General features: G+C 40.2%; 1 protein-coding gene and 1 long non-coding RNA gene across 3 annotated transcripts; both read left to right on the forward strand.

Moving 5' to 3' along the window:
* Positions 1 to 8,069: 8,069 nt before the first annotated feature.
* On the forward strand, positions 8,070 to 15,102 carry LOC100136702 (preproinsulin 1). Of its 2 annotated transcripts, none has more exons than XM_090191336.1 (3): positions 8,070 to 8,131; positions 14,323 to 14,509; positions 14,805 to 15,102. In XM_090191336.1, the coding sequence occupies exons 1-3, from the start codon at positions 8,129 to 8,131 to the stop codon at positions 14,945 to 14,947; spliced, it is 333 nt and encodes a 110-aa protein (XP_090047462.1). In that variant the 5' UTR covers positions 8,070 to 8,128; the 3' UTR covers positions 14,948 to 15,102.
* Positions 15,103 to 16,970: 1,868 nt separating this feature from the next.
* LOC149979224 (uncharacterized) lies at positions 16,971 to 25,909 on the forward strand. The gene is made up of 3 exons (XR_016485136.1): positions 16,971 to 17,093; positions 17,468 to 17,557; positions 21,915 to 25,909. It is a non-coding gene; the product is annotated as an uncharacterized LOC149979224 (long non-coding RNA).
* The last annotated feature ends 48 nt before the right edge of the window (positions 25,910 to 25,957 follow it).

Raw genomic sequence — 25,957 nt, forward strand, 5'->3', positions numbered from 1 at the left:
TTTCTTTACAACTTTTATCGCAACTGCAGCAGATCTTGAAAAGAGGAAATGTTGACAGGATCAAATCTCTCATATACTGTAGGAGTCATCATCACAAGTTCCTGGTATTGATGAAATGCCAATCACAGTCTCCTCGCCCACTGTGGAGATTATTGTGCAGAATACCATGATCAACAACATTTCTACAACTACTTCCCTGAAGTCCTATTGCCCTCCAAACCATCTAAAATAGCCTTAGCCTATCTCTCTATTCTATGATACATTTGTCATTTGTCTTTTAGAACACACACACATTTTTTCTGATTTAAACCCCTGGGCAGAATCCAATGATTATCATTATATATAAAAATGCCAATCCCTTTAAATGGAGAGATCCAATGATATGAAATCATATAATTAAATGATCTTAGTTACTGTGTGCAATGTGGGAGTGATAATTTAGCCAAAATGCAAGATGCTTATTAATAAATGCTCTGCTGTTTTATCTTCTTTCTCTGATCTGGTATTATAATATCCTCCATCAAACGGTTGCGTATGCCAGACAATTAACGACACATTAACTATTTACATGTTGAAAGAGAGAATTTTGTGCATGTTTTGTTTTGTTTGAAAACATGTTATCTATCACTAAAGTTCAAAATGAATATTGAATTATTCAACCTTTGCAGTTCAAAACACTGACTGTTGTGTTGAGTTTTCTCAAAGCCAATTAAAACGTCAGTCTATTGTTCTAATGTATAAACTGTCAACTCGAAGAATGAAAGAGACGACTTCAATACAGTAATAATTTGTAATTACTTGTATGTGTGACAGCACACGGCAAAGGTAGGTCCATTTCCACGCTTTGTCCATATCTGCTGCTATCAATGGTAAACTGTTCTGATTGTAACATATTTTATCAATCAGAACTTGAAATATTTGGAAAAATAGTACAAATAAAGAAAAACCCTTGAATGAGTAGGTGAGTCCAAACTTTTGACAGGTAGTGTAGAAAGTACAGTACCAGTCAAAAATTTGGACACACCTATCCTTTCCTAGGGTTTATATTTATTTGTATTATTTTCTACATGGTAGAATAATAGTCAAGACATAAAAAAATGAAATAACACATGGATTCATGTAGTAACCAAAAACACTGGTCACTTGAATAATGTTTACATACTGTTTTACCCACTTTTTTTATGGATATACTGCATTCTATTCATATCCTGCCCATATACACACATATACACACACCCGTCTATACACACCATTAGAACCTGTGTATATATGTATATACAGTGCCAGTCAAAAGTAAAAACTATTAAATAACACATACGGAATCATGTAGGAACCAAAAAAGTGTTAAACAACTCAAAATATATGTTATATTTGAGATTCTTCAAATTAGCCACCTTTTGCCTTGACGACAGCTTTACACACTCTTGGCATTCTCTCAACCAGTTTCACCTGGAATGCCTTTCCAACAGTCTTGAAGGAATTCCCAAATATTCTGAGCACTTGTTGGATGCTTTTCCTTCACTCTGCGGTCCAACTCATCCCAACCAATCTCCATTGGGTTGAGGTCATGTGATTGTTGAGGCCAGGTCATCTTATACAGCACTCCATCACTGTCCTTCTTTGTCAAATAGACCTTACACAGCCTGGAGGTGTGTTGGGTCATAGTCCTGTTGAAAATCAAATGATAGTCCCACTAAGCGCAAACCAGATGACTGCTGTGGTAGCAGCAGAATGCTGTGGTTGTTATACTGGTTAAGTGTGCCTTGAATTCTAAATAAATCACAGACAGTGTCACCAGTAAAGCACCCTCACACTATCACACCTCCTCCTCTGTGCTTCACGGTGGGAAACACACATGTGGAGATCATCCGTTCACCTATTCTGCATCTCACAAAGACACAGTGGTTGGAACCAAAAATCTCAAATTTTGGGGGCCAATTAAAATCGCCTGGGTAGCCATTTTATTAGCTATTCAGGGGTCTTATGGCTTAGGGGTAGAATCTATTTTGGAGCCTTTTGGACCTAAACTTTTTGCTCCGGTACTGCTTGCCGTGCGGTAGCAGAGAGAATCGTCTATGACTGGGTGGCTGGGGTCTTTGACAATTTTTAGAGCCTTCCTCTGACACCGCCTGGTATAGAGGTCCTGGATGGCAGGAAGCTTGGCCCCGGTGATGTACTGGGCGGTACACACTACCCTCTGTAGTGCCTTGCGGTCGGAGGCCGAGCAGTTGCCATACCAGGCAGTGATGCAACCCATCAAACCTTTAGAGGATCTGAGGACCCATGCCAAATCTTTTCAGTCTCCTGAGGGGGGATAGGTTTTGTCGTGCCCTCTTCACGACTGTCTTGGTATGCTTGGACCATGTTAGTTTGTTGGTGATGCAAGAAGGGCTTTATGAATGCATTTGATTGTTTGAGTACACGTCCTGATAATCCGTCTGGCCCTGCGGCCTTGTGAATGTTGACTTGTGTGAGTCTTACCCACATCGGCTGCGGAGAGTGTGATCACACAGTTGTGCGGAACAGCTGATGCTCTCATGCATGTTTCAGTGTTGCTTGCCTCGAAGTGAGCATAGAAGTTATTTAGCTCATCTAGTAGGCTCATGTCACTGGGCAGCTCTCGGCTGTGCTTCCCTTTGTAGTCTGTAATAATTTGCAAGCCCTGCAACATCCAACGAGCGTCGGCGCCTGTGTAGTACGACTCAATCTTAGTCCTGTATTGATGCTTTGCCTTCCTGGTGCCTTCCTGGGGTCCAGCAAAATGAAGGCAGTTAATACAATTTTATAAACATTACAATACATTCACAGATTTCACAACACACTGTGTGCCCTCAGGCCCCTACTCCACCACTACCACGTATCTAGCACGTATCTACAGTACTAAATCCATGTGTATACTGCGTAGGTTATCATGTGTATGCATGTGTCTGTGCCTATGTTTGTGTTGCTTCACAGTCCCCACTGTTCCATAAGGTGTTTTTTATCAGTTTTTTTTAAATCTAATTTTACTGCTTGCATCAGTTACTTGATGTGAAGTAGAGTTCCATGTAGTCATGGCTTTATGTAGTACTGTGCGCCTCCCATAGTCTTGGGGACTGTGAAGAGACCTCTTGTGGCATGTCTTGTTTAAAAGACCCTAAATACACAACTTGAAGCAACCGCATATTTAGCCATGGAGCACATTCTGATTGGTCAATGAGGGGCCAAGCCTCGACAAGCCCACAACATATTAATTCATCAAAACCCAGCCCTTTCGCGCCACTGCCAGCTACTGTGCCCATAATTCCGCTTATGAAAATAGCAAAATTATTTTTGACACACCCCCGAACCTATAGCGCTACCACCAGCACTAAGATTTATCATTGCGGTAGGTTTATTAAAATAGAGCCAGGAGAGAGAGATATGTGTACGTGCTGACGTGTCATCCATATGCAATTGGCTCAGAACAGGGCAGCATGGCTGGCCCTTGGATGTACACAGAGAGCTAATGTTAATAATATGCATGTCAATCTCTCTTGGCTCAAAGTGGAGGAGAGATTTTCTTCATCACTACTTCTATGTATGAGAGGTATTGACATGTTGAATGCACCAAGCTGTCTGTCTGAACTACTGGCACACAGCTTGGAAACCCATGCATTCCGAACATTGCATTGTCATCAACTCCAGTAAGAATGCTAGTCTGTCATAGCCTAGTTCGTTAAATAGCCTGTCCCATATTTGCTAAATATGTTGAACATGTTTGCAGTCCACATTGTTCTAACTGCATTGCTTCAAAATTGAAATACATTGTTCAACATAGGCTATGTGTCACGTTCCTTTTTTATGTGTCTATTTTAGTTTGGTCAGGGCGTGAGTTGGGGTGGGCATTCTATGTTTTTGTTCTATGTTTTGTATTTCTGCTTTTGGCCTGGTATGGTTCCCAATCAGAGGCAGCTGTCAATCGTTGCCTCTGATTGAGAACCATACCTAGGTAGCCTGTGTTCCCACTATGATTTGTGGGTAGTTGTTTTCTGTTGTGTGTCTGCACCAGCCAGAACTGTTTCGGTCGTTCTCTTTGTTATTTTTGTTATTGCTGTGTTCATTAAATAAATATGGACACATACCATGCTGCACCTTGGTCCTCTCCTTCCAACAGCCGTTACACTATGGCATGAGCAGTGATATAAGGGGTAGGCCTACTGCAAATCGTAGTCTGGACATGCCAAACGTAATCAATAAGCAAGATTAAATTTACTAGGCTATTTATACAGCCTTAAAAGACAGTGTATAATTCCAATCAAATTCTATTAAAAACAAAACAATAACTTGTTTTGAATAGTCTATGTCTAAATACAGTTACAGGCACCACAATTGCTCCCCGTGGGCATATAGTAAAGACAAGGCAACTTAGATAATGGATGGTTTTACACACATCCAAACAGTTTTATGCACATCCCAACTTTTGCTGGATAAAGATCCAATATAAAGAGAAAGGCTGAATGTGCTGATCGCAAATGTAGTTTTTTTTATAAACATCATGGAACTATCTTACAGATCATATTCCAGCTTTTCCAGAAATAGCAGAGTAGATTTTGCTTCCAATCGAGCCATGGACATACTCACCATAAACCCATGGACGTACTCACCATAAACCCATGGACGTACTCACCTTAAACCCATGGACGTACTCACCATAAACCCATTCACGTACTCACCATAAACCCATGGACGTACTCACCATAAACCCATGGACGTACTCACCATAAACCCATGGACGTACTCACCATAAACCCATGGACGTACTCACCATAAACCCATGGACGTACTCACCATAAACCCATGGACGTACTCACCATAAACCCATGGACGTACTCACCATAAACCCATGGACGGTGAATCTTTGTTGTTTAATCAACAAAAAAAATGGCACGAGTCAGAAGCATGATATCTTAAATCGCTTCTCTTGTTCCATGGCACTGTGTGGACAGGTAGGCCTAAATGTCTTTACTAATAACATTCACACTATATAAAATACTAGGCTCCTGTCAATTGTATCGTTGCCTATGTACCGTTGGTATGGCATTATAGGAGGACTGAATACAGTAGTTTGGAGGCGCGTGTCTTTGGTAATCAGATGAGGGGCGCTCTTTGATAATGGGGATGGATAGCCTACTTGAACAAGCGAAAGGCAGGTATTTGAATTGTGAATAATGATTCAAAATTTGTTGCAGGTGCATGGTAACAGTTGAATAAGATGAGAAAAAAGAACAAACCCGCACACTGCTCTTGCTAGTATCATTGCTCTTTGTTAAGGTTTTATGTATCGGCCTCAAGGTCTATTTCAGAGCTTTGATGAAGGTCTTGAGGCCGACACAAAAAGCTTGATAAAGAGCAGTGTCGTGTCTTTGGCATCATTAAAACTGAAGACTTATTTAACAAATAACTCTCTGTAATTATTATTATGAGATTAAGCTGATTAATCATGTAACTGTAATTAACTAGGAAGTCGGGGCACCAAGGAAAATATTAAAAAGTTAGAATTTTGCTCATATAACTTTCAGATATTTTAATATCTGATCAATTAGTCTTCGAATTAATGAATTATTATTTACCTCACATTAGTCTCATTCCAAACGTTGTAAACTGTTGGTTATCTGCACGAACCCAGTCTTCACTATGAGTCATCCATACATCAATTGTCTTAAAATCATTTATTTACTAACTAAGTAATTTACAGAAATGCATAACAAACAGTAGATGCAAGGAAATTATAGGAGAATGTGCCCTAGTGGGCTAAACTGGCATGGCTGCTTGTTAGACAAAATGGGAGTGGGGGTCAGCTGGGAAGGCACTACAGAGTAAATAATTATAACAATTGAAATGCTAATCCTTTGCATGTGAACGCTCACTCATTCGGGAATAATTGCAATCAATATATACAGTGGGGCAAAAAAGTATTTAGTCAGCCACCAATTGTGCACGTTCTCCCACTTAAAAAGATGAGAGGCCTGTAAACTTTCATCATAGGTACACTTCAACTATGACAGACAAAATGAGAATAAAAAAATCCAGAAAATCACATTGTAGGATTTTTCTATGAATTTATTTGCAAATTATGGTGGAAAATAAGTATTTGGTCAATAACAAAAGTTTATCTCAATACTTTGTTAATTAAATACCCTTTGTTGGCAATGACAGAGGTCAAACGTTTTCTGTAAGTCTTCACAAGGTTTTCACACACTGTTGCTGGTATTTTGGCCCATTCCTCCATGCAGATCTCCTCTAGAGCAGTGATGTTTTGGGGCTGTTGCTGGGCAACACAGACTTTCAACTCCCTCCAAAGATTTTCTATGGGGTTGAGATCTGGAGACTGGCTAGGCCACTCCAGGACCTTGAAATGCTTCTTACGAAGCCACTCCTTTGTTGCCCGGGCGGTGTGTTTGGGATCATTGTCATGCTGAAAGACCCAGCCACGTTTCATCTTCAATGCCCTTGCTGATGGAAGGAGGTTTTCACAAAATCTCACGATACACGGCCCCATTCATTCTTTCCTTTACACGGATCAGTCATCCTGGTCCCTTTGCAGAAAAACAGCCCCAAAGCATGATGTTTCCACCCCCATGCTTCACAGTAGGTATGGTGTTCTTTGGATGCAACTCAGCATTCTTTGTCCTCCAAACACGACGAGTTGAGTTTTTACCAAAAAGTTATATTTTGGTTTCATCTGACCATATGACATTCTCCCAGTCTTCTTCTGGATCATCAAAATGCTCTTTAGCAAACTTCAGACGGGCCTGGACATATACTGGCTTATACACGTCTGGCACTGCAGGATTTGAGTCCCTGGCGGCGTAGTGTGTTACTGATGGTAGGCTTTGTTACTTTGGTCCCAGATCTCTGCAGGTCATTCACTAGGTCCCCCCGTGTGGTTCTGAGATTTTTGCTCGCCGTTCTTGTGATCATTTTGACCCCACGGGGTGAGATCTTGCGTGGAGCCCCAGATCGAGGGAGATTGTAAGTGGTCTTGTATGTCTTCCATTTCCTAATAATTGCTCCCACAGTTGATTTCTTCAAACCAAGCTGCTTACCTATTGCACTTTCAATTTTGTTTCTGGTGTCCTTTGACAGCTCTTTGGTCTTGGCCATAGTGGAGTTTGGAGTTGTACCAAACGGACCAGTTCGTAGCTGGATTCTTCACCGATCTTTTATACCTTCTCCAGAACATAAATTCTCTCTATCAAAACTCACTCTCTCTATATACTGTGGCCATGAGGAGATAATATCCTCCAGGAATTTACGACCTCTCTGACCACAGCAGCCTGGGTGTAGGAGACAGGGAGGCAGGGGGAATGGTGCATAGTAAAGGGCTGGTGCAGAGGGAGGGGGGAGGGGGGAGGGGGGGGGTAGTGCTCGCTGTACCCAAAGAGGGCAGCGTCATGACAGCAGTGATACTAGCAAGAGCAGTGTACGGGTTTCTTTTTTTTCTCAATTGTGAATAATGAGCACTGCATTAATCGGCACTTTTGTTTTTAAGGACACACTTTAAATATTGCCACCCCTCCCACCTCAGCTCAAGCGAGATGATGTTAGACAGGTAAATTGCCGAATCTGGTGTAAGGGGTGGAAAATGCCAGTGCGCCCGTTTTTACATGACACAATTGCAGCTAATGTGCGCTTGACACTTGCGCCTCCTGAGCACCAGCTAAAAATAGAGCACTCCATCTCTCTCTCTCCACCTCACCCTCTCTCTCATCAGAAAAATGTGATGCCATGTAAATGTCTATGCTATATTTTGACATGATCACATAAGGTAATCTAGAGCCACATATGACACATAAGGAAAGGGACAAAAACAGAAATATATCGCCCAGAGAATTATTTCATATCGTGTAGGATCATTTTAGTTACTCAAGTTGGAAATAAGAAAATGACAGGACGTAAAGACATAGGAAATCATTGTATCACTTACAGTTGGCCACTTTAGTAGAACAGAGCATACAGTAATGACATTTCACAGATTCCTTGGTGCCAATGACTCTACCCAACTATATAATCAGAGTTCCTTTCATCCCATCTCTTTCTCTCATTTCAGAACTTCCTTCAGAAGTGGTATATAAAGACCAGTGGATCCTGAGTGTGTCTTCATTACATGGTAAGGGAGGGCAAGCATAAAAACCTTTGAACTTTTGGTGCAACTGAAATGTTGAATCACATAAAAATAAAATACAATTGAAATTATTGCTTAAACAGTCATTACTCAAAATGTCTATTTCATTTCAATTAGAGATTTGTTAATATTTGGCTCCACCTGGTTAGTCCCATTTATAAAAGCCACTTTCCATTTCAACAAGTAATTATGTATAACCTTATTCAATCTGCTCTTGAATTAATTAATAAAGTAGCATTTAAGTCCATCTTTTGTCCCAAAAGGTTTGTGTGGGGCTTCCTCTTGTTTCATGCCAAGCATTACATGAATTCAATTGGATTTTAAAACTTTTAAAAGTCTATTTGAAATTAATCAAAATCAACATGTAGCGTGTATACATATTAAACAATTCCTGCCTTTTCCACCATTTGCTATTCTGCAGTAATCTCTGACATACAAATAACAGAACAGGTATTCTTGGAATTGACACGGGCTGCCATGGGCTGAACTCACATCCACATTACGTTACTGTAGTCTCTCATACTGTACATTCATGCCCACTGTCACTAACAGGACCAGAGAGTTAATCTCATTATTGTTATGTTCTCAAGCACAGAGATCCAAGTTAAGCCCATTATATTTCACGTGGACAATGGTGGAGAAAATATCCCCACATAGCATCTCTGAGGATGCATGTTCTGTACATGCAAATGTTCCACTGCTGAAGAATATTCCACCTTCTGGTCATCTCCATAAGTCTTTTAACATCCTAGAATATCCTATCATTCTTCTACCATCCTAGAAAGCCTCCAAGGTAAACAATCAGCTATACACCTAGCATTAGGGGAAAACATGATGAAGCAAGTTTCACATTAACTGTACTGTACTCTACCAACAGGACTACTAGTAAGATCGAGGAGCAAATCTTCCCTGTTTTTTATAGTTTGTTTGCTGTTTTACACTTGAGAGTTTTGCACTAGAAGTGCAGATGCAGTCATTTTGACAGCGTATGAATTTAAAATGTAAGTATCTCTGCAATGTTTTAAATCACGCAGCCCTCTTTTTCTAAATAAGTCTATTTAACAGACATATGGTGTTAGAATTTCAATATCAAGAACAGAATTTGTGTTATAAGCAGTTTCTGAGGTTTCCCAAAACACTTACCTTTGCCAAATAACCAAAACAATTGAAGATATGAGCTCTATTTCAAAATATCACTTTACCAAGAATAATTGCTGTTCCATTGTGCTCCACATCTGAGCACGGGATAGCAGATCGCCTACAGTAAAATAAACGAATGAAGATACTATTGTGTTCCTTGAAATATATATTATGTTACCCAAGACCTCCAGAAAGACAACCAAAATATTATTTATTAAATGTATATTAAATGTGTTTATTAGATGTTAGAATGTTGCAGTAAAATTGTCTGCTCATTGACGTAGTAAGGGGTGTAATGAGGGTCGGCAGTTTAAGTGTTAAAAAATGTTGTTCTTAGAAATGTAAACCTAATGTATAATACACTTAGAATTGTTTTTGTTCCAAACGGGTTCTTCGGCTGTCCCCATAGGATAAATTGTTTTGGTTCCAGGTAGAACCCTTTTTGGTTCCGGGTAGAACTGTTTTGCGTTCCATGTAGAACCCTCTGTGGAAAGGGTTCTACATGGAACTCAAAATGATTCTACCTAGAACCAAAAAGGGTTCTTCAAATGGTTCTCCTATGGCACCTTTTTTTCTAAGAGTGTAGGTATAATTTTAATCCACTCTTCTTTCTTTTATTTTACAAGATGTCATGCCCACACACTAATCAGCCACATATCACAAGAGCGGTGCTAAATTACAGGCACTGCTCAATTTGAGCTTTCAAGACAACATTTAAACATTAAAGATGAGCCTCTGTACTCTGGTCTCACTGTGAGATAGAGTACATTAATCAACCCAGTGATTATCAAGCACATTTTTCTTGCAGAAAAACATTTATAGTTCTGTCCTCCTTACATTACGCTGTTCATTATGTTCATAAGACTGCCAGCACTTTAAAGAACAAACATTATTAATCTTGCCCATTGTTATCAGACACCGCTTTTGAAACTTATAACAAAAGTCTACTTTTTGTTCTCTCTTCCTGAACTCATTTCATAAAGCACATCAGTCAGGCTTAATGGCTTTCGTGAAGTCTGAGTCCTTCGGAAAGACAACCTAATGGGCTTTATTGGCCTTTAAGCACATACTGTACCCGACTATGATGGTTTGAGAAAATGTCATTTTTGAGAACTCAACTGAGACTCTAGTCCTTGAGCTTTCGACAATGTCTTAAAGTATTTGTTGAGTGTTCCATATTTTTTTTTATGGAATATTACCTAAAATGTATTACGCTATTAATTAAATAGATGTCCTTCCAAAACATTATAATTAATGATGATAAAAAGCAGCTTTTCTCAGTGCCCCTGCTTGGCTGGTTAGAAAACAACAGAGTGGTTTGGGTATGTACTGGTAAAAATTGTCAATGAGACATGCATACCCTTGGTTATTCAAATGAGCTCCCACGTGGAGGCACTGGGGCAGACTGTCCGAGCCCAGCTGCACCAATGGATTCAGGAAACGCACGATGGAACTACTAGGGCACAATAAATGCAGAGTGATTATTTCACAAGCGTGAGTCGTTTCTGTCCTTTGGTTTGTCACTGTTCGTGAAGCCAGCTATCTAGCTACTGCTTCCACCTATATCAACAGTTAACTGCTTCTAAAACAGCCAGCAGGCCAACTCTTTCAAACTGCATAATTTCAAATAGAAGTGACTGGCGAGAAAGTTGCTTCATATACTTTGTCCTTTTTCTGACACCAGCTGCGAATAGCTTGGCTTGCTAGCTAGCTTTTTTTGTGTGCAGTGAATGTGCACTCCTGAGCCTGTCTCAAGAAGGATCTACCTAGCAAACAGGGGACATCCTAAGCACGTTAGGCGACACTTGTGGGGGTCGTAGAGCAAAATGGAGACAACCATGGTGAGAGTGGTAGTTAATAGTTTGTAGGTGAAACCATTCAGACTCTACAGACGTTTTCACAAGAAGACCGATTTCTGGGATGTCTCATGGTCTAACAAACACCGCTATAGCTCTGCCACCTTTAAACACAGATGCGGAAGTGTGATATCGGCGGATGTGGTGGATTGAGACTCATCCAACGCAAAAAAATATATCTCTAGCTTGAACTGACAGATTTAATGGGGACCTTTTTTAATTATGTTACTTAGATTGACACTAGGGGGTTATGTACCTTACTGTGATTGTTTTCAATTACAATAGTCAAAAAGAAACACAAATAGCTTCTTAACAAACACCAATATCTCAAGCAATAATTTTTATATGACTGTCTGGGAGTAGTTTGACATGGGAGAGGAAAACTGAAAACTAGCTGTTATTGGCAGAGAGATTTGGAACTCACTGTCTTTACCTAATTTACCACCTGGTGACATCACCAAGCAGGCCAAAACTCCATCGCAACAAAATAAGCTGAAATTTCAGGCCTCTTATACTAAAAGGGCATTATCATAATTTTCTAGTATTTAATAGTATTATTCCAACATAGTGTGGAAATACATATAAACTATAGGAAAATCATGCTTTTGACTGCGCTGGGCCTTTAAGTGTATTTTTAACATGTGTAAAGTTTAGGAAATCTCAAAATGCTGTAGACCATTGGGGTTGTGAGTTCAAATCCCAAGTGAGAACTTGAATAATAATTATTGAATAAATAAACACAAATCTAATAATGTATGTCAAAGTGTATCAAATGTAGAATGTAAGTTGAAAACTAAACCGTGAATTGATCAGTGGTTCACCATTCAGGGCCTTGATGGGCATGGCAACAGTAACAAGGGGTCACCTGTAATGAAGCTAGGATGGCCCTGGGTAGAATGTGTTTTTGGTAACACATTTTTTGGATAGTCCATCTGTAGATGCTCTACAGACTATCAGTAACATTCCAACTAATTATCTGCTATCCCTAACCCTGGTTCTAACCCTAATGTTAACCCTTATCCTAACCCTAAACGTAACCCTTACCCTAACCCTAGCCCTAACCTTAACCTAAACCTTATTATAAACCTAACCCTAACTGTAACCTTAGCCAGCAGTTGCTTATCAACAGATAGTTTGTTGATAGTATGATCATATGTAGAACATCTACAGATGGAAAATCCGGACTATCCAAATAAAGTTCAACCTTTTTTGGGTGGGGAGAGTATGTTTCTTTACGACCAACGGGTGACGTCCCCGGAACAAGCCGGGAACTAGACAAAAACCTCCACGGGACCATGATAGAACATTCTAAGAGCGTCCTATAAAAGTCCTTGAGGATTTCCCTGGAACAAACCAGGAACTAGACAAAACCTCCAGGGGACCATGACAGATCATCCCAAGAATGTCCTAAAAACGTCCTCAGGGACGTCTCCGGGACAAACCGGGAACTAGACAAAACCTGCCGGGGATCATGACACAGCATCCTGACCATTTTAGGCGACCATTTCGGGACAAAAAAAATGTGAAACATTTTTAAAGCTGCTGGGCCAATCACATACGGCCAAAGAGGATGATCGCATTATTCAAGCAATTTGTGTGTTTTTTAACAGTTTGTTTAAAAAACAAGTTTGAGATGGGGTTCTACTCAGTGTTTTTCTCGAATGTATGATTTTGCCACAAGTACAAGTAAAGGACAACAACATGATTTGGGTATGAGCAGTATATTATAGTATATTATTTTTAAAAAATTTAATAATTTACTTTAAGAAAAGCTAAAAAAAAATCCATAGAACCTTTAGCCATCATTTGTACTGACAGCAGACTTGAGAGAGGAGGGGGAAGTCAAAGGTTGTGTTCTGTGAGACAAGTGTAACACCTGCTGGTACTCAGCAGTACTACTGGAGGGGATGCTGATACGATGCAGCCCACTTGCAGTAGTTTTAGCTCTGTTAGAATACAATTTTGGGGATAATATTGTGCAATATAGAAGGAGGCCCGACAAAAACAGAATCAAATACTATGCACTGCACACCTTTTCATCAGAATACTGGAGGTTGTTGGGTCAATATTGCTGTTGCCTCATCAAAACCAACTAAACGTAGTTATGACAACTACATTGAAACATTATACAAATGAATGTTCTTGGAAAGTTCATTCCTCGTCACACTGACTGATCCAAGAGTATTTTTTTTATATTGCCGTCATTGTAAAGCTAGCCATGACAAGAACTTAGTGAGTGCATCATGGAAAAAGTTGTCACAAAATGATCTGACTCTGTTAATGGGCAATGTGTCAACATGAAATATCCCACTAACATCACAACAGGAACTTCACCTCCAAAAACTGATGCAAAGGACACTCATTGAGCCACCAGCTGTCTCTCACTATCTTCTTCAAACAAACACCTCATATGCTCTTTAGCACAGCTGAATCAGGAGCAGGTAGACCATGCACAGGTCATCCATCCCTGGAATCGTCTGTATATCTCAGACACAGGTCACATCAGTTATGTGCGATTCGCTGGCCCTCTGCTTGGTCCACTAATGTCACTTAGTAAGACAAACATGTCTAACGAGGCGAACAACTGAATTGCCACTTACCATTTGATTTCATTGAGAGACTTATTTTTTCCGCTGACACTGGCAAAGACCACAGGCCCTTGTTCCGAGACCCGTCTGCTCCAGGGGTATAAATGGGGGGAGGACCTGGTGTTCTGCCTCAACTAATTCTTCCCTCAGCATTTTTGCTACTCTTCTACAGAGCTTCTTCACCACCACAAACTCCATAGGCAAGAGCTTGGGGGTCTATCTGTTTCACTGGAGGATTGGGAACGACAGTAGGGTTAACGTGGTAGATTTTGGGGATGTAAATGCAACTAGAATATGAAAATGCCTCAGAACTCTTACCGTTTTTGTTGAACAAATGTATTTCTATGTACTATGTACTTTACTTAATCTTAGAACCAAATAACTGTAGTTTTGTTGATGTAGGGATATGGTTTATTTTAGAACATACTGAATGACAATATATCAACAGGATATGGGTCGTCAGCATTACACAAAATGAGTAATATCAATCCAAGAACTAGAATAGAGATTGTTCTCATACATTGCATGAAGCTCCCATGGTGTACTGTAAGCAGTGTGAACTTATCTGTTTCATTGTGTTTCCCTCATCCAGCCTACCATCACCATGGCCTATTGGCTCCAAGCTGCATCTCTGCTGGTGCTGCTGGCGCTCTCCCCCGGGGCAGACGCTGCAGCTGCCCAGCACCTGTGTGGCTCTCACCTGGTGGACGCCCTCTATCTGGTGTGTGGAGAGAAAGGATTCTTTTACAACCCAAAGAGAGATGTGGATCCCCTTATAGGCAAGACACCTCTAGCACTGTCTGAATTCAAAAGACTTCATAGCTGCTCGACAACTCAACTTGATCTAAGACCACAAGCTACTTTACTGTTTTTGTGTGTGTAGATATGGCATGTAGGAAACTCATGGTCACTATGAATAACAATGATGTGGAACAATGTAGAACCTACAAATATTGAAATTAATGTGAAGGCAATGATGAGATACAGGGAAAGGCATATACAGTAGTCCATACAACATATGCTGGTTTATGTTGTGCTATAGCACTCACTCAATATATTTTTCTCCTCTTGCAGGGTTCCTCTCTCCAAAATCAGCAAAGGAGAACGAAGAGTACCCCTTCAAAGACCAGATGGAGATGATGGTAAAGAGAGGTATTGTAGAGCAGTGCTGTCACAAGCCCTGCAACATCTTCGACCTGCAAAACTACTGCAACTGAGACCTGTCGGACCACTTAGCCTGCGTTCACCCACTGCCACGCTCAAATTCTCAGAGACAGCATCCTCCTTCAAAGATTTGCAAACATGGAGTGCAAACAAGAAAAGGTCTAGACGTGTTTTATTTTTCCCCAGAAAATAAAGTTATATGAAATTAGCAAGGACTTTGAGTTTTCCTTTTGTGAATGGGCCTTAGGTTCTGAGTAGGCTACTATGGCTTCTGTGCAATTTGTGGTTTTGAGTTTACATGATATTGTAAATGCATATTGTGGTAATTCAGACATGTTCATATCATGTCTTCTTAGTTGCCTCAATTGTGTTACTATGCAGCTAAGAGGGCCTTGCACAATTACCATTTTGTTCCCCTTTTTTCTCCCGGTATTGCATTATTTTGACTGTCTACCTTATCATAATCAACTAATATTACAGTGTTTTCAAAGATATTATGCTCTTTGCTAACATCAGTCAGTGTTTTTGAGATAGGCCTATGCACAGCTTCATTCACCTTGCTACTGTGCTTGGTTGATTCACCATCATGTTATAGCTCTCAGACAAGCGTTTGGAATGTGAAACTTTATTTAGTGTTTGCTAATTATTATGCATTTTTCTGTCTTTAAAATTCATTCATTACTCAGTTCTGAAATCTTAATCACGTGGGCCCAGTTTTTCAAAACTTTTCATCTGGATCTGAGTGATCCGGTTTCTGATCGATCGGGTTGTTTTTTAGAAGAAAATAAAACTGATATAACCCTCTCACCAAAGGCTCAGATAAATCAGCATGGAAATAATCATGAAAACGATGAACTTGTATGAAATTGACTCGTTAGGGGGGAAATGAGAAGCTAGGGATATTTACTAATAGATATTTAAAATTACAAACACACACGGAACACAATTTGACTGGGATGTGTTATTACTGTTATGAAAAAAGATGATCAGAAATACAATAAAATATAAAAAAAGAATAAATAAAACCCCCGGGTATTAGACTACACTCTTAAAACTCAGTCACTGACACTGTTCAATCTAGCTTGCAAGCTAATGTTGGCGCGCAATGCCGATAGAAGACGAATGATTCTGCGAAGGAATGGGAAAACAAATGTTACTGGGAAACCCTGTAGGCTTTCTGTTACATGTAGTATAGCAAAGTAATTTTCAGTTCGGATTGTTGCCACTAAAATGCCACAGTAATCCTTACAAAAAAGTAGGAATGTTCGTTCAAATCGCTAACATGTTGAACTTGTTGAACTTGTTGAACTTACCTCCGGTTACATTAGTTCACATGAACGTAAACTTACATTAGTTCACATGAACGTAAACGTCAAAATACTTAAGTGGATGGTACATTAAAGAATTAAAACCAACACTAATTCTTAAACTATTGGCATGTTGTTTCTTTGAAGCTTGCACATGGAAGTAGTACAAGTGTTTGATGCGATGCAAACAACAGGCTTCATCAAAATAAGCATGCCCTCATGACAAGTAAACTAGTGTAAAGAACATCATGTACAAACACAGGAAATGTGTCAATCCTTGTTTTCTGTTGCCTAGAGTATCTAACCGGGATGTAAGGGATATTCAGAGTATTGCCCAATCCACTTGTATATGAAGGAGACATGTCTCACTATAGGAGCACACATCACATTAGGAACTCCAGGTGTGTCAGAGGTCAGTAGTGTAGGAGCTTTCTTAGTTATTTGAGATATTCTTCTCTGTTTCTGCTTCCTCCCTTTCTTCTGGCTTCTCTTCAACTAGGTCAGATTCCTCAACCTACAGTCATTTGTTTCTGTTGCTTCTTCCGCTTCATTTCTTTCTTCAGTGGACTCATTTTCTTTCCTCCTGACCTCGCCACAGGTTCTCTGGTCATTACATTCTAAATCCAAACTGAAAGGTTCTGACATTTCTTCATCTTCTCTGTCTTGAAAAGTTGTCTTCATCTTCTGAATCAACATCTTCAGATTTCTCTGGATTTTTCACATCCTCTTCCAGTTTTTCTTCTTCACTTGAAGTACAGCCTTCTGGCTTGTTCAATTCCAGTTAATTGTTCTTATTTTCTTTCTTTCTTCTTCTTTGCAGAGTTCTTCGACTCTGTGTTGGATCAACGTCAGCCACAGATTCTAGGCACACTTGCATTGCTAGCAGTAACAGGTAATTCCGATGAAGGATTTGGGGATTTTCTGGCTTCAACCAAAACGCAGTTAAGCTGAATTATTGATTGTATATTTGTTTATTCCATGTGCAACTCTGTGTTGTTGTATTTGTAGAACTACTTTGTTTTATCTTGGCCAGGTCGCAGTTGCAAATGAGAACTTGTTCTCAACTAGCCTACCTGGTTAAATAAAGGTGAAATAAAAAAATGAAAAAATACAAGTTTGGCATTTGACTTTCAACAACATGCGGCGTAAAGGCCCAGCAATCTGCCAACTTGTGCTTTCCTTTCAGTCCTAGATTCCGTATCAGGACTCTGTCTCTGGCGAATCTTGATCATTTCCTGTGTTCTCTATGTTCTGTTTTTCCTGCAGTGGTCTCAGAGTTTGAATACAGCTTGCAACTCTTTATGTCAGACTTTTCTGATGCACCATCACTCGAGACTCCAAAGCATAGATCTACAGGTAACCTTGCTTCACGGCCAACATGATAAAGTACAGAGAATATCCGGTTGCTTCGTTATGAGTGCAATTGTACAAATATACAAGATGTCTCAGGTTGAGGATCACCATAAAGGTTAAATTCTGATTCTTAGTAGGAAATACAAGCATGTTTTATACAGTGATCTGTATTGACTAGGACATTTGCTGTCTCACTGGAATCTGGTTCAATGGACAGGAAATCCATGCAGACAAGATCCAAAGGTCCATCACTATGTATATGAGACAAAGGAGCAACTATTTTGAGTAGTCTTTCTATGGATACAGCGAGCACAGGACATGCAGTAGTCTTTGACCTCTGGTTTAATATGTGGCCTCTAGAAACTGTGTCTTACTAATCCATAAGTATTGTCGAAACCCCAGGTGACCTGAGTCATCAAGTAGTGACTTCAACACATGTAGTGATTTCAACACCGAACTTCTCTGGCAGAAGTAGCTGAGTTCAGTGAGGTCTGTTTGGAGGATTTGTATAGCAAAATATATGGCAAATAGAAATCCAATATGGATGGTGTTAAGAGATAGATGTGAGGGGTTGAATGGAGCTGAAGGGTGAGACTAATAACAACAAGAACACAAATGTAAAAGATATTGAGTCGGTAAAATGTATATAGGTTCAGAACTTTGTGAAGTTATATAGCAAATATAAATCAAACTGGATGGACATCAGAAATAGATGGGAGAGGTGGAGGTTAGAGGAAGGCCAGGATTACAAACAAACATAATATTACATTTGTGAAATCGATTGTGTCCGTAAAAAGTATATAGTAAGTTTAAGCTGGAAGTAGAAGCCTAAGTGTTATTGTTTATTAGTTTCCTCCAATTAGGATAAGGGTGGTAGGATTTGTGGGATTTGTATGTATGTACATATGTACGTATGTATGCATGTATGTATGTATGTATGTATGTAATTATGTGTAATATATATATATATATATATATATATATATATGGGTATATACTGTATATAAATTATTTACTAAACAAATATATGGGGGATTGGAAATGATGCAGACAATTAAGTTGATGGAATTTACAATCTATCCGCAATATTAAACTCATCTACCCCCTAATACATTTTTAAAAAGTGTACAGCACTCTGTCTTCAATCTTTAGCTTCTCCCATTCTCTTAGGAATAGAGAGATGTCTGGATGTCCTGTGTTCATGACTCTCGTGACATCATAGTTTACTAGAGCTGACCACATTTTTGTTAAGATGCTGACCGCTCACTTGGACTCATCTTTGGCAACTGATGAGCGAGCACTCAATATAGTCAGGTTGCAGTATGATTGAGGAGTCGGTCTGATCCAGGGGTTGAACCATATTTTTTTGGTTCCGTTCCGCTGTTCCGAGCAGCAAAATAAAGTTCTAAACCAGTTCGAACCAAAAAAAAGCTCTCCATCACTTTCCTTGGTCAAATAGCCCTTACACAGCCTGGAGGTCTGTTTTGGGTCATTGTCCTGTTGAAAAACAAATGACAGTCCTACTAAGCAAAACCAGATGGGATGGCACATCGCTGCAGAATGCTGTGGTAGCCATGCTGGTTAAGTGTGCCTTGAATTCTAAATAAATCACAGACAGTGTCACCAGCAAATCCCCCCCACTATACATCTCCTCCTCTATGCTTCATGGCTGGAAACACGCATGCAGAAATAATCCGTTCACCTACTCTGCATCTCACAAAGGCACGGCGGTTAGAACCAAAAATCTCAAATTTTGACTCATTTTTTTAAAACCTTTATTTAACTAGGCAAGTCAGTTAAGAACAAATTATTATTTTCAATGACGGCCTAGGAACAGTGGGTTAACTGCCTGTTCAGGGGCAGAACAACAGATTTGTACGTTGTCAGCTCGGGGATTTGCACTTGCAACCTTCAGGTAACTAGTCCAACGCTCTAACCACTAGGCTACCCTGCCGCCCCTCATCAGAACAATTGGAGAGATTTCCTAATGTCCATTGCTTGTGTTTCTTGGCCCAAACAAGTCTCTTCTTATTATTGGTGTCCTTTAGTTGTGGTTTCTTTGCAGCAATACGACCATGAAGGCCTGATTCACAAAGTATCCTCTGAACAGTTGTAACTCTGGGTCTTCCTTTCCTGTGGTGGTCCTCAGTTTGGTGATGGTTTTTGCAACTGCACTTGAAAAAAACTTTCAAAGTTCTTGAAATGTTCCCTATTGACTGACCCCCTAGCTTTAAATGTTTGTTTACATTTACATTGTTTACAAACATTGGAATAAAACAAGCTTATATTTTGGGTTCTGATGGGGTATTACAGTTGAACGAATGGGTATAAAGATGGACAACTAAGGATTCTAGCTTTAAAGGCCCAGTGCAGTCAAAAAAAAAAAACATTTTGAAAAGACCCCCTAAAATGTTTGCCTGTTTTGGTGGGATGGAGTTATCTCCTGCCTTGTGACATCACCAGGTGCTGAATTAGTTAATAGACCAATAAGAAAGAGAGTTCCAAACATCTCTGCCAATAACTGCTAATTTTCAGTTTTCCCCTCCCAACTCAGACCATTCCCAGACAGTCCTAGCAAAATTATTGCTTGCAAAATTGCTCTTTGCCAAGCTATCATTGTTTGTTTTTGAGAATTTTAATTGAAAATATTCACAGTAAGGTACTCAATTGTTATCCAGAAATTATTTGATGTTCATATAAAATGGCTGCATTGGACCTTTAAGCAATCTGCATCTCTATGTAGGCCATTATCTCTGTTGTTCATTTCAATTTCAACTGTGTGTTTTGAATTGGTATCTTTTCATTAGATATTCTGATAGCAGGAATATACACTGCTCAAAAAATAAAGGGAACACTCTAACAACACAATGTAACTCCAAGTCAATCACACTTCTGTGAAATTAAACTGTCCACTTAGGAAGCAACACTGATTGACAATAAATTTCACATGCTGTTGTGCAAATGGCATAGACAACAGGTGGAAATTATAGGCAATTAGCACTCCCAATAAAGGAGTGGTTCTGCAGGTGGTGACCACAGACCACTTCTCAGTTTCTATGCTTCCTGGCTGATGTTTTGGTCACTTTTGAATGCTGGCGGTGCTTTCACTCTAGTGGTAGCATGAGATGGAGTCTACAACCCACACAAGTGGCTCAGGTAGTGCAGCTCATCCAGGATGGCACATCAATGCGAGCTGTGGCAAGAAGGTTTGCTGTGTCTGTCAGCATAGTGTCCAGAGCATGGAGGTGCTACCAGGAGACAGGCCAGTACATCAGGAGACGTGGAGGAGGCCGTAGGAGGGCAACAACCCAGCAGCAGGATCGCTACCTCCGCCTTTGTGCAAGGAGGAGCAGGAGGAGCACTGCCAGAGCCCTGCAAAATGACCTCCAGCAGGCCACAAATGTGCATGTGTCTGCTTAAACGGTCAGAAACAGGTGAAAGCAGGTTTACATTGTGCACATGTGACAGACGTGACAGTCTGGAGACACCATGGAGAACGATCTGCTGCCTGCAACATCCTTCAGCATGACCGGTTTGGCGGTGGGTCAGTCAAGGTGTGGGGTGGCATTTCTTTGGGGGGCCGCACTCCATGTGCTCACCAGAGGTAGCCTGACTGCCATTTGGTACCGAGATGAGATCCCCAGACCCCTTGTGAGACCATATGCTGGTGCGGTTGGCCCTGGGTTCCTCCTAATGCAAGACAATGCTAGACCTCATGTGGCTGGAGTGTGTCAGCAGTTCCTGAAAGAGGAAGGCATTGATGCTATGGACTGGCCCGCCCGTTCCCCAGACCTGAATCCAATTGAGCACATCTGGGACATCATGTCTCGCTCCATCCACCAACGCCACGTTGCACCACATGCTTTAGTCCAGGTCTGGGAGGAGATCCCTCAGGAGACCATCCGTCACCTCATCAGGAGCATGCCCAGGCATTGTAGGGAGGTCATACAGGCACGTGGAGGCAACACACACTACTGAGCCTCATTTTGACTTGTTTGAAGGACATTACATCAAAGTTGGATCAGCCTGTAGTGTGGTTTTCCACTTTCATTTTGAGTGTGACTCCAAATTCAGACCTCCATGGGTTGATAAATTTGATTTCCATTGATCATTTTTGTGTGATTTTGTTGTCAGCACATTCAACTATGTAAAGAAAAAAGTATTTAATAAGAATATTTCATTCATTCAGATCTAGGATGTGTTATTTTAGTGTTCCCTTTATTTTTTTGAGCAGTGTACTTTATTTTACAGAAATGCCAGGTATTTACTTAAAAAGTACATGGTAAATACACAATAATAGCATAATAGCTTTTATAAAGCTATCATGTTAAAAGTTATTGCACTCTGCTTGTTTTTCCAGGTTCCATAATAAGGCTGCTGTGTCTGTCAAAGACTGCTGTTTGTATAGTCAATGGGGAGACAGGCCTACTTAACACCTCATTCACTGACAATCACAATGCCACTGAGACAGGGCTATCAGCTGTCGGCAACAAATGGAGCAGCTATAACTTCTGGATTTGTTTGACCCTGGCGGTGCTGTCTGCCTTCCTGATTGGAGGAAGTGTGATGCAAGAAGAAGGCTAGACATTTTTTTTGCTCCTTTGCACCCCAGTATCTCTACTTGCACATCTATAACCCCAGTGTTTAATTGCTGAATTGTAATTATTTCTCCACTATGGCCTATTTATTGCCATACCTCCCTAATCTTAGATTTTTCTATTGTGTTATTGACTGTTCATTTGTTTTTCCCATGTGTAACTGTCTTGTTTGTGTCGCACTGCTTTGCGTTATCTTGTTCAGGTCACAGTTGTAAATGAGAACTTGCTCTCAACTGGCCTACCTGGTGAAATAAAGTTTAAATAAAAAAAATAGCCTGTAATGAACAGACAAGAGCAGGTGAGTGTCTTCTAAGGAAACAATGTTTAAGGATGCAGAAAAACAAAAAGACATCTACAGTATAGGGCTTTGTTCCTGTTCATTGAAATGAAATGGTATCGACTGACAGTAGTTCTTGCACTATGACCTTACAGTATGATATTTCAGCTATCCATAAGAAAAGGGAAATTGAACAGTACATCCAGCCACTGTTAAAGGTTGTTGTAGCACTCGAAACTGGGCAGGAACCCTGACCGGAGCAATGCACTGTCTATAAAGGGTTCTCTTATTCGGTTATATAACATTTGATTGAAGAAACTGTACTAGCATCAAGGTTTTCTGAGGACATGACACAACTTTATGGCCTTTACAGGAGGTTGGAACTTAAAGTGATGTTTCACGTCAAGCAATCAATCAACTTAATTTGTTTATTGCTTGATGTCATTTATTTGTTTGTCTTCTATTTTATTGAGTGCTTTGTCTGTGTTTGTGCAGGTGAAGGTGGTCATGAATATTTAAAGGACTGGCTATGGTGGGGTGGCCTTCTAACCAGTGAGTTTGTTTTGCCAAGTAGCGAAATCTACTCTCAATATTCACCAGAAGCACTGTAGGGCTGGAAATTGCCAGGGACCTCACGATACAATATTATCACCATACTTAGGTGCCGATACGATATGTATTGCGATTCGATACTGCGATTTAATTGCAATTTGATGTTCCAAATATAATGCTCACCATTATTTCTGCTGCAGAGAGACAAGAGAGAGCATGATACCTTTTTTGGGGATCAGTCATGGAAATAAAAGTCCTGTAAACATGTTGGCTCACTATTTAGAAAGGAGAACAATCTATAGGATGAAAATACATTTGTCTTGGCTCAGGTATAGCCAACAAGCTACTAGTGTTAGCTAACACTACCAAGCGATTTTAAAAAAAATTTTTACAAATCCATACTTGGGAGTCAAAGTAATAATATTGCGATATGTAACTGTATAAATATTTTCCCCTCATCACTAACTATATGTCATATGGGAGTACTTGTATTTTGAGTAGTTTCACTATATTTCTGTTGGGTTACTATCACGACTTCCACCGAAGTCGGTTCCTCTCCTTGTTCGGGCGGCGTTCGGGGGTCGGCGTCACCGGTCTTCTAGCCATCGTCGATCCACTTTCATTTTCCATTTGTTTTGTCTTGTTTTCCTACACACCTGGCTTTCATTTCCCTCATTAATTGTTGTATATTTAACCCTCTGTTCCCCCATGTCTTTGTGTGGAATTGTTTGTTGTAAGTGCTTGTGCACATGTTGTGCGTTGTTTTTTTACAGTTACCATAAATGTTTGTTATTTTCTGCTTCCCCAGTGGGTGCCGGCGAAACGGCCAACTTTGCAGCATACATGTTTGCCCCAGCTACTGTGGTGATTCCTTTTGGCACTCTGAGTGTCATTATAAGGTACCCTTACCTCTCTGTTACCTGGCTTATATCTACATACAGCTAGCTATCATTGCATTCTCTCAGGTGCCTCACTTTCCATGACTGGAAAACCGTATACCTATGTCACAAACCAGGTACCCATCCAACCTTTTTATGCGAGTAACGAGCAAAGTACATGTCTGATAAAAAAATGTAACGACAGGCCTGATAGAAACAGAACATTTGTGTCACGACTCCTACCAAAGGTAGCTCCCCTTCCTGTTCGGGTGGTGCTCGGCGGTCGTCGTCACCGGCCTACTAGCTGCCACTGATCCTTTTTTTTTCCCTTGTCTGTTTATTAGTTACACCTGTGTTTAGTTAGGTTAATTGGTTGGGCTTTATTATCCAGCTGGCCCGCCTGCTGGGTGTGCGGGATTGTTTTCTGTGTACTATTGTGCACGCCTGTAAGTCACGGTTGTGCGTTTATGTGTGTTTTTCTGGACTGTTTAGTTCCCTGTGCTTTGGGGCATTTGTTTTGGGTGGCATCGTTTTCACCGGTGTGGTGAATTAAAAAGTATCGCTACCCTGAACTCTCTGTTTCCTGCGCCTGACTTCTTCCTCCACTACACCCCGGCCATTACAATTTGTCTGTAAACTTTCCAAATGTCGACAAAACAAAATACGCTAGACAAGATGTGATCTTTTTGTGTCGGTAAAATTAACTATGCGAGAAATGTCGGTGGAAATGCTTTTATGTGCAAATATTGATATAATAACTATTATATCGAAGTGTACTTGGAGTCACGCGATGACATGTTGTGTGGTCCTCCCACTATGGCTCGTCGGGAAAGCATGCATTTTCTTAGGCTATAGAGTAAATAAATGATAATGAACATCACAGAGTGGTGAAAGTGCAAGGTTGGAGCTTGATGCTCCTTTCCAATTAATATTGAGGGTCTTATTCTGGTGACATTGATCATCTATGCTTGGCTGCCATCTGACAAATAAAAATTATATTTGTCCGTATAATTTCATCATGTAGGCTATACCCGCACTGCATCTGCGAGCTGTTGGCGAGAGAGCCTGTGCCAATACCAAAATGTGCACAGTTCCTATACACTGAGTGTACAAAACATTAGGAACACCTGCTCTTTCCATGACATAGATTGACCAGGTGAATCCAGGTGAAAGATATGATCTCTTATTGATGTCACTTGTTAAATCCACTTCAATCAGTGTAGATAAAGTGGAGGAGACAAGTAAAATGATTTTTAAGCCTTAAAACAATTGAGACATGGATGGTGTATGTGTGTCATTCAGAGGGTGAATTAGCAACACAAAATATTTATGTGCCTTTGAACATGGTATGATAGTAGGTGCCAGGCGAAATGGTTTCAGTGTGTCAAGAACTGCAACGCTGCTGGGTTTTTCATGCTCAACAGTTTCCCGCATGTATCAAGAATGGTCCACCACCCAAAGGACATCCAGCCAACTTGACACAACTGTGGGAAACATTGGAGTCACCATGGGCCAGTATCCCTGTGGAACCCTTTCGACACCTTGTAGAGTCTATGCCCCGATGAATTGAGGCTGTTCTGAGGAGGTGTTCCTAATGTTTTGTGAGAAATGCACCATTTTTTTGTGAGAGCAGAGTCGAAAATGCCATAGAATATTTTTTATTCGGTACATGTGAATTTAACGGCTAAAGGTATTTTTATGTGCAATACCTCATCCCGCACAGCCTTTTATCTGCCACAAGTCAATTTGATGTAAACATATCTCTGGTGGGAAAATGCATACTGTTTATATGCAGATTTTAGAATATTCGCATGAAAATCTGTTGCCAATTAGTTGAAAACCTAGCTAGTGTTATCATGTTGTACCCTTATGTTGGTATATGTGAACGAGTGCTGAGTGATTAGTGCTGTTTGAGGTCTGTTCATTTTTTTTTACATTAAATGCGCTATGCATTATGTGGGTTCAATGCTGTAACAACACAGAATAAAACAATTAATACAAGTCCCATGATGGCAGTGACTGTCCGATACTGCTTATCACTTATTAACCATAATTTATTCACATTTGTTTTATTTGATGACTTAATTATTTCATTCCA

This window comes from Oncorhynchus mykiss, chromosome 12 (genome assembly GCF_057628025.1).
Source record: "Oncorhynchus mykiss isolate SJ-2025 chromosome 12, ASM5762802v1, whole genome shotgun sequence".
NCBI classification, from domain to species: domain Eukaryota; kingdom Metazoa; phylum Chordata; class Actinopteri; order Salmoniformes; family Salmonidae; genus Oncorhynchus; species Oncorhynchus mykiss.